The sequence below is a fragment of the Lactuca virosa genome, chromosome 8 (genome assembly GCF_052849685.1).
Source record: "Lactuca virosa cultivar CGN04683 chromosome 8, Lactuca_virosa_CGN04683_v6, whole genome shotgun sequence".
NCBI lineage: Eukaryota > Viridiplantae > Streptophyta > Magnoliopsida > Asterales > Asteraceae > Lactuca > Lactuca virosa.
In genome coordinates, this window is record NC_136433.1 from 81,546,921 (window position 1) to 81,556,979 (window position 10,059).

The 10,059-nt window shown below is 34.9% G+C and overlaps 1 protein-coding gene across 1 annotated transcript; it reads right to left on the reverse strand.

Annotated features, from left to right (window-relative positions):
- Window positions 1-927: 927 nt before the first annotated feature.
- LOC145129718 (TMV resistance protein N-like) lies at window positions 928-7,102 on the reverse strand. The gene is made up of 6 exons (XM_079064498.1): window positions 6,941-7,102; window positions 5,427-6,040; window positions 3,941-5,045; window positions 3,638-3,856; window positions 1,916-2,611; window positions 928-1,836 (listed from the first exon to the last, which is right to left on the reverse strand). Exons 2-6 carry the CDS (start codon window positions 6,023-6,025, stop codon window positions 1,294-1,296), a joined length of 3,162 nt encoding a protein of 1,053 aa, XP_078920624.1. The 5' UTR covers window positions 6,026-6,040; window positions 6,941-7,102; the 3' UTR covers window positions 928-1,293.
- Window positions 7,103-10,059: the final 2,957 nt, after the last annotated feature.

Here is a 10,059-nt window from a genome sequence, read left to right on the forward strand (position 1 = left end):
CAAAACAAACTATTTTTATAATAGTTAAATTTAATTGACATTTTCTTCTTTGCGGTGGATGCTTTGTGTACACTTTTTTCCTTTAATAACTATTTTTGAACATATATTTAACTTGCATTTTTATAAACTTTTTTTCTGAGACTTTTCAACGCAATTTTTATTTTCTAATATAAATTTAATTTGCCTTCGGTCCAAACTTATTTGTGAGCTTGTATTCAATAAAATAAAAAAATTAAATAACAATAAGAATTTATAGATTTTATTGGGTATTTTCTACCAAATGGATTTTTTTTTTTATTATTTTTTTTGCCTTCAATCCTAACTTCTTTGTGAGCTTGCAATCAGTAAAATAAAAAAAATTAAATAACAATAACAGTTTATAGATTTTATTGGGTTTTTTCTACAAAATGAAAAGTTAAAATTTGCATTTTATTGAGCTTTCTAATAACAATATATGGTGAAAAAAAAAACTGACTTACATGGAAGAGTTACATGCCAGGTGTAGGACCGCATGACTAGGTCTGAATTTCTTTTTTGCGTATTATTAAAATTTCGTTGCTAATTCGTCGCCAATCTATTGCTATTCCGTCAAGTGGTTTCTGTCAAGATTCCGTTACTAAGTATCTTCTTTGATTATTTGTAAATGAATACTACATACTAAATTACTAATATAATTAACAATGATTTATTAGATGTCAAATCTTATCGTAGTATTAATAAATTTTGCTTATATAAAAAATATATTTAGGTCCGTTTTTATTTTTCGCACAGGGCCTTCAAAATCATTGGACCGGCCCTGCTACAGAGTGTGTATATATATATATATATATATATATATATATATACACACACATGAATTAGGATGAAAAGGATATATATAAAAATATACATGCATATATACATACATATACATATGACATTTATGCATGCTAGATACATACATTTTCATATTACCAAATTTGCATTCCGGTTCAAAGTTCCATATGACAAGTCGCCCATGGTTCAGATGTATCATATGAGAAAAACAAACATTTTACCATATCATTCTTGATCTAATTATCAGTTTGTGTGTAATCCCTTTTAACAAAAATAATAGCTATGATCAATAAACAAAAACTAAGAATCTGAGATTAAAGTGACTCTTGACTCTTGAGTATGTTTCTCAGCATAAACTTTGGTTGTCAGTAACAAATTCATAAAAGTAAAACTGTTACCGCAGATCATTAATGGTGACGCAAAAGATCATTTAGAGGGGAAAACTGGTAGGTAGTCAAATGACCTCTGGGAATATATCTAGTAAACCAGAGGTCTCCATAAAATCTTGATAGAGGAGTTTGAATCATGTTCTATGGTAAATGTCTTTCCATTAATGTCTTTCTTATCCCAAAATTCTGAGGAATCTATTGTGACTTTTGTTGTTTGCATCGGATCATCTTTAGGAATGAGTACAACCCTAAACCTACAGCTATCTGCATACATAGACCCATCTTCTGAGGAAAACGAAATGAAATTGTATGTTGATTTCAAGCATGTGATGTGCGTTAATGAACTAAAGGAAACATATCCTACATATGTCGTCTCTTCAGAATGCGCCTCAAGTGTTTCATTAAACTCAGATTGAAAAATGTCGTGTACACCCAATTTGATGGTTATGTGAGGGTTCCCATTAAATCTCTTGTTTTGGAAGAACATCAAAATCCCAGAAAAGTGATCGTACCAATCATGTGGAAGCAGCATATTATAAGTCTTCACCCACTTGACCCAAACTACAGATGGTCCCCTCCAAATGTCCATGCAATTAAGTTTGACATTGATAAAGTAATATTTGGCGTTTCCCTGCCACAAAACAACACGTTCAATTATATGATCAATTACCTTTATTCTTCTTATAAAGAATGAAAATGAAAAGCCAAACCTGGAGCATGGAGTTTAGTAACATGTCACCACCAAGTGGACCAAGTTTGTTATCCCCCCAAAGTGCGACTTTCCACAACCATTTACAGTTTGAAATGTCTCCAATGGTTTCAAGTGACATACAACCATCCGCTAGAACAACAGCAATACTTGATGGCAGCTCCAACAATTCTACAAGATTGAAGCAGTATGACACATCAAGCCATTTGAGCCGAGGAAGTCGCAAGAGACTAAAATTCAACTGTACAAATCTATTTCCTGCTAGATGGAGTTCTTGCAAGTTGGGTAACTCCCAAACACCAGCAGCACCAGATCTGATCATGTGTCCATCTGCCAAATTGCACCAGCTGAGATCCAGCTTTTTTAACCATCCGCTACAAAACCATAGCCCTATGTGGTTCATGTTGTCAGGTGCTAAATTCTCCATATTTTGTTCAAAAACTATTTTGCACTTTGAGAGAACAAGGGTCTCGAGTTTCTTCGACCGGGTAATGTGTGGAAGCATCTTAAGATTCTCACAATGTTGTATCTCCACACAAACAAGCTTTTCCAAATGTCCAAATGATGGATGAATCTCTTCTAAAAGCGCAGATCCGTCAACCATGAATCTTTCAAGGTTCGGAAGCCCCTCAAAATCAGGTGTCTTCATTAGGTTCCTCATGAAAGTAAGACTGATAATCCTCAAATTTGGTAGATACTGTATTCACAAGTGGACATAGTCAAAAGTTTGCCAAAAAAATATGATGAATTACCATGTTATCTTTTATAAATTATAATGTTTGTAAACATGATTGGTTTAATAAAATTCTCTATATAAAACCATGAATGTTTATAAAAAATGATGCTCAGAAACCATCTCATTGAAAAAGAAAAATTGACTTCAGGAAAGCAATCAATTTTTTATGATAACAATATTTTCCAACAAAATCAGTATCTTGAATTATAAAGCAAGTGATGCATGTTTATATAAGAATGGCCTTAAAACACTTGCTTTTATAAGAATATTTTCCAACAAAATCTAGTAAGTTACTACCCCGCTTCGCGGGGGGACCGAACTTGCATAACTATGAAAGTGTAGGGAGCAAACCTGAAAATATACGAAACTCGTGTAGCGAAAGTGTAAAACAAAAAAAGTTTACGGACGAAACATGGCAATATACTGTGGGAGACGTTATCTGCAAATTTTCTATTAGGTATGAACTATTGTATTTTTTTTTAACAAATGGACCGTTTCTATAAAAGGAATTGCACAAGGACCTTTTCTGTAAATTACCGAGACAATTTCTGTAATTTATTTTCAACACAGGGGCCAAACCTGCCAACATACAAAAATCTTAAACATAGGGACTGTTTTTGTAAAAACAAACTCACAGGGATCTTTTCTGTAATTTACAAAATTATAGGGACTAAATCTGCCAATATTGAAAACATTTTATATAAGGACTAAATGTGCCAATATTGAAAAAACATTTCTGCCAAAAATCTTAAATGCATAAAGTATACTATTCATTTCTACAAAAATATAGGGACTAAATGAGCCAATATTGAAAACATTTTATATAAGGACTAAATGTGCCAATATTGAAAACATTTATGGCAAAAATCTGAAATGCCTAAAGTATAGTATTCATTTGTTATTTGCTTTCATATATATATATATATATATATATATATATATATATATATATATATATATATAATGATAGAAGTAAATAATAATTACCTTGTAGCCCTCCCAAAGTTGTTTTGCATTGAAGCCATGCAGTGTTAGACAACAAAGCTCTCTCCGTGGAAAACTATCTGACATTAAAAATGTTGTCTCATCCGATCCTGGAGGGCTTCCCAAAATAATCCACCTCAGTTTGTTCATGCTTGCAGCGACCTCAAGAACTTGTTGTGCTTTGTTAGTCCTAGAATATATAGCTTCAATCTTGTCAAGGTTCTGGGAGAACAAAATGGTGTCAGGATTGAGTTCAATTAATATTTTTTATAAATAAATATCTTGAAAATCTTGCTTAACCATTACCGTTGTTGCATCCACATCACATATTGTTGCAACATCTTCCTCCTTCCAAACTCTGCTATGTTTTTCTGGATTCTTAGGGTGTTTCCCTCTAACAATGTAGTGTGCCATTTCTTCTACCAGATCATGCATATCAAACGCCCCATATTCTGAAATAGTTACAAGAGCCTTTTGTACCAACACCTTTATGCCTATAACAGGGTGAAGACCACAAGCTTCAAGTACCATCATTACCTCTTCATTTTTATGCTCGCCTCTAAAGAAACATGCGATGTCCAGGAACAACTCTCTCTCCAGGGGCATAAGTCCATCAAAGCTGATTTTTAGCTTTTCCAAAATATTAGCATCTGGAATTTCTTTCAATCTAGCCAAGGCACTCCTCCACTCATCCATCTCTTTGTCACATAGAAACCGACCGAGAACTCTAAGTGCCAATGGGAGCCCTCCAGCATAAGAAACCACATCTTTTGAAAGCTGCTCATAATCTTCTAAACGTATGTGTCCCTGGGGTGCATGCTTGCAGAAGAGCTTCATAGCCTCATCATTACTTAACAACCTAATATTGTGTATTATATCTACTTTGTGTCCGGTTAATACATGCTCATCTCTTGTAGTGATTAATATCCGGCTTCCTTCACCGAACCAATCACATGATCCAGCTAAATCTTCTAGGTGTTCAAGGTTGTCGACATCATCAAGGACAATCAACACCTTTCTATGGTGTAGCCTATCCTTTATCATGCGCCTTCCTTCTTCAACTCTCCGTACCTCCACTTGCTTCTGTTTCAAAACGTCAGAAAGAATTTTTTGTTGCAAGTTTTCCAAACCGTTATTTTTACTTGATTCACCCCTGACATTTGTTAGAAAGCAGCAACCATCAAACTTGCTAGAGATTTCATCAAAAATAGAAGAGGCAAGAGTAGTCTTTCCACCGCCCCCAACTCCCCATATTCCAATCATCCTTTTACCACCAAACTCAATCTGCAACTTTGATATCAAATCTTGCATGCGGGCCTTCATTCCAATCAGGTTGTCATCCTCAACTGATGTTGGATGCAACCTTTGTGAAATTGTCTCAACAATTTCTTCAATGGCCTTCGACTCATCCCTGCACATATTGGATATAGAAGGATAAGTAACACACCCTGACACGGACAAAATGTGGTCTTGTCCAATCTTCCATGTTCCATGAAATAAGGGAAATTAAGGAGTCCTAAGTATTTCTTAATTACATTTCAAAGTAGAACTTGTAAAGTCAGTATCATAAGTATTCCTAACAAGTTTCATGAGAACGACCAAATAGATCCATGCACAGGAAAATGCAAAAGAGATATAGTGGGATTGTCGTTAGAAGTGTCAGTGAGATGGTAAGTATTAACTTAATATTACAATTGAGTGAAGTCCATCATAAAACTTAGTTTGAGCTTTATATATAATCCTATGGCTTAGGATATCTTCAATTAGTCAGTAAAATAAAGAAGATATTTACCTGTTGGCAATAAACCATCCAGATATGTTACTTGCATCCACGATTGCTTTTCTCCATGATTCAACCTGTGTCTTATTCTCCGACTGCTGTTTGGTATATTCTTCATCGTATTCCCTTTTTCGTTCTAACGGTGCAAAGAACCATCCACAAGGGTCAATTATAAATGCCTGAACCAAAGATTTGATTTTGTCAGTGTTCTTGAGCTCGTGTTTGGCAAATGCTTCTCCATATTTTTCTTTTTGATTTCGCACATAAGACGGATCCACATCATAAAATATAGGCATAACTACTTGGCCTCTCGTTTCCTTGCATTCCATAATATGTGAAAGTTCCTCTAAACACCATGATGAATCTGCATAATTTTCAGAGAATACGATGACAGCAAGTTGTGATCCTTCGATAGCCTTCATAAGGGCTGGACTGATCGATTCGCCACGAGGAAGTGTTTCATCATCCTTGTAAGTGTAGATCCCTTTTTCTACGAGAGCTTTGTAGAGATGACCCACAAGATTCTGACGAGTATCTTCTCCTCTAAAACTAAGGAAAACATGGTACTCCCATGGCTGAGATGATGATGATGATGAAGATGCCATCGACATAAAGAAGATATTTACCTGTTATATTTTACAACTTTACAATTATATTATGTATAAAAACAATCCCGTGATCCCAAAACCCCCTAAGAATATTACAATATCTTTAACTGGATTCCTTACATCAAAAATTTTACTAATCATGTTCAAGCACTTAGACTTGCCCCACACACAAACAGCCTCTCCCTCTTAATTCACTTACAAGCATGAAGAATTTATTAAGGTCTTGTTATGATCTTTAATATGACTGTTCATAATTGCTTACATACCAGAGACAGAGAGAGACAGGTCCCCATTGCACACATGGATTGTTACTATCATTCCCTTATAATATCAGACTTTAACTTTCTCTCAGACTCTTTACCACCATTCTCAATTACTAGGTTCAACATACTTCGTTGTCAAACAATGGTGACAAACAATCATTAATTCATTATAATCTCAAGCCCAATTAATCAAACTTAACTCATCATACACATATCATAACGTAGCAATATATTAATTTAAATAGTGCCAAGCATACTTGGACTACTCAATAAACACAGCAGCGCACACTGGGATCAATCCCCTCTCAAAGCATCGTTTAAATTAATGTCCCCATCCACCTGTTCGATTTGCTTTTTGTATCCACAACACAATACACATCATTACACTCATTTACCCCTAATTACATTCGTTTATAACATACACAACAGCTATTAACTTCAAAAAGTTATTAACTTACTCAATTTAACTATACTAATTCAAAAACTTCACAACTTTGACTAAATTAGGTCAACATACGTTTCTGAAATTCCAGATCGACATTTCTCTTAGATTATTGATAAGATTTACTCAATAACTGGTATAAATCTTCATTAACATTTCAATTTCTTTATTGATAACTTATACTTTATCAATTTATCAGTTTGAGGAACATACCTCAAATTTCCAACAGCGCCGAAATTAAGCAGAGTCCACTTTGCAATTAACTTATTTTTGCAAGATTATACATCAATTACTTCCTTAATTTCTTCTTTCAACGTGGATCGATTTGAGTTGATGGATAGTTTCCTCCTTCTCTTTAAATGTTAACCAGGGAGCGAAGATAATGAGGAAGTAAGTATAAATCGTTTTATATATTCCCTCAGGTATTGGAGTTTCAACATTAGACACCACACTTCTATATCTTACATTTTCACCTCCAAAACCAATATATATATATATATATATATATATATATATATATATATATATATATATATATATATATATATATATATTTCTCATAATTATATTTAATCCCTTTTGTCAATTGACAAATAATCTATACTTATATTTTTATACCCCTAAAATGCAGTATCAACTCAAAGGGCAAAAAACAGAAGCACAAAATATTATGGGGATCTTGGCATGATTATTTTTTACCTCTTAATTTCGTCCAAAAGTTATCGGTAACCTTAGATTTATGGATGGTAAATCATATACGGCTGGACATTAGCCTCTTAGTAAAAAGAAAAACAAGCTATCATTAGCCTCTTAGTAAAAACTTCTACAATTTACATAGAACGAAAAAGAAAAACATAAAAAATGTTGAAAAGGGATAAGAATTATTGATTCCAAGATGTTAGTGAAAGACTTACAAAATATTTATATAGAAGGAGCGAAAGGTTGCAGGCATTACAAAATTTTAGAAAACTAAAACTTACAATAAAATCATTTAAACTCCGTTCCTGAATTGACTAAACGAAAGAATGTTACGCCTTGTTTTTCATTTTATTATTTTTCTAAAGGGTTTAGCAAATAAAAAAACGATAATTATACATTTAGAAAAAATAAGTGAGATAAATAAATAAATAAAAGAGTAAATAAATATAAAAAAATATTATTTTAGGTGAATTAATAATTATAAAGGAGAAAAATAAAAGATAAATGATAAAAGAAAGATTTATATCAATTTTGACATTTATTAAAAAGAAAGAAAATAATAAAACGAATTTAATTAATATAAATGAAATATATAAGTCTAGGGTCAATTAGACATTTCCAGAGATTTCGTTTGTCTCCTTCTCTTTTACATCGGAGTGGCATGCACCATCATTTTCCTCTCTTTTGGACCTGCTATGTGCTGCAACTTCGAAAGCGATTTGATTCCTACCCTAAGGCTGGAGGGTATGGTGTTATTCTTATCAGACTCTTTCACTATCACATAACCGTTCTGTCATTTTTTACCACAAAAATGTGCTTCTTTGTCACGCCACACACTAGCCGTGGTGGCACACTTTTTTTTAAAATAATAATAATAATAATTTAAATAAAAAATTCAAATTTTATTAATTCAAATAAAAAATACATAGTAGAATTTTAAAAAAAATAAAAATTAAAAAATGAAAACCACAAATAATTGAAACAAAAAAGTTCACACACAAAATAACTAAAACATACTACGTAAAGTCTTCCTTTGAGAACTCGTCTTCATTGTCTTCCGGGGGATCCAAATTGAGATCAATGTTTTGAATCCCGTAAAGGTGTTCCACCAAGTTCATGCGAAGATTGTGAAATGTTTCATTGCTATGTATCTCTGCTCTCCTATCCATGTACTTATCGCCACCAATCTCTATTGGTAGTGTCTCGGGGATGGTTTCATATGTGTCATACGTACATATCGTTCTTCCTTCATCTTCAATAATCATATATGTAATATGATACATGCATACATGACCTCATGAAGTTTTGCCTCCTCCATAAAAAGTGTTGGTTTTTTTAGTATGTACCAACATTTCTTAAGCACTCCAAAGGCTCTCTCACCATCCTTCCTAGCTCTCTCTTGATCCCTCTTGAATTTTTTTCCTTCTAGAATTGTGACGACCCAATTTTCACGCCCAAAAATTTCATTTAAAATAAGTGGTTTGCGAAACATTTGTAGTAAAACATCAACCGATCATATCATTTCATAAAAACATATCTCGTGTCTGAAAACCAAATCATAAAAATAATAATAATGTCAGAGTACAATCCCAGAACATCTCATAATGCGGAAAAACCAATACGTGTGTGTATGATGTGCCGCTACCGCGCCAGCTCCTTCCCCTTCGCTGAAGAGGTACCTGAAACAAAACTGTAAACTGTAAGCACAAAGCTTAGTGAGTTCCCCCCATCGTCCACATACCATACAATCATATAGCATACATACTGCCAGGCATTTCTGGGGTGCCCGACCTACCCGGTACGGCCATTCTGGGATGCCGACCTGCCCGTACGGCCATTCTGGGGTGCCGACCTACCCGTGCGGCTATTCTGGGGTGCCGTCCTACCCGTGTCAAGCCATTCTGGGGTGCTGACCTACCCATGTCGAGCCATTCTGGGGTGCTGACTACCCTTCGGTCCTACAACCGAACCTCGGGGACTATTTCACCCCCTACTACTACTGTCGCATATATCATAGCAATATCTACTGTCAGACATATCTGGGGTGCCGACCTACCCTTCGGTCCTAACAACCGAATCTCGGGGACCATTCCCCCCTCTACTACCTCTATCTCGTATAACATATCATGCTAGCAGCTAAACATATCATAACATACTGTTAGGCATATCTGGGGTGTCTAACCTACCCTTCGGTCCTAACAACCGAATCTCTATCACTATCACATATCATATCACGCTAGCATATAACATATCAGGTAGTAGCAACACAGATGAATATCACAAAGACAAACATCTATCATACGATCCCTACTGGTGGGCTGGCATTGTGGCCGTAGACCCACCGCTACTGGAAGGTAACTCACCTCGTAGTAGTTGCTGATCTGTGCGGGAACTCTCTATCTGCTGCTGCTGCTCCGGAAATCCTCCGGCTATAAATCCCACAAAACACACAATCAGAGTCTGATATCTACTCTTTGGGTAAAATGACAATTTTACCCCTGATCAAGTCAAGTCAAAGTCAAAGTCACTTCCAGTTGACATGACTCGCCGAGTTGGCTAGCCAACTCGCCGAGTCCCTAACCTTCCATTTGTCCTTATCCACGACTCTACTCGTCGAGTTGGGCCGTCAACTC

What these genes read in the sequence shown, in the direction of transcription:
- LOC145129718 (XM_079064498.1), bottom strand. Translation starts at nt 6,025, where the DNA reads ATGTCGATGGCATCTTCATCATCATCATCATCTCAGCCATGGGAGTAC. An exon ending in GGATGGTTTATTGCCAACAG is followed by an intron (nt 5,046 to 5,426) that starts GTAAATATCTTC and finishes CAATATGTGCAG; the next exon opens with GGATGAGTCGAAGGCCATTG. An exon ending in AACTTTGGGAGGGCTACAAG is followed by an intron (nt 2,612 to 3,637) that starts GTAATTATTATT and finishes TTGTGAATACAG; the next exon opens with TATCTACCAAATTTGAGGAT.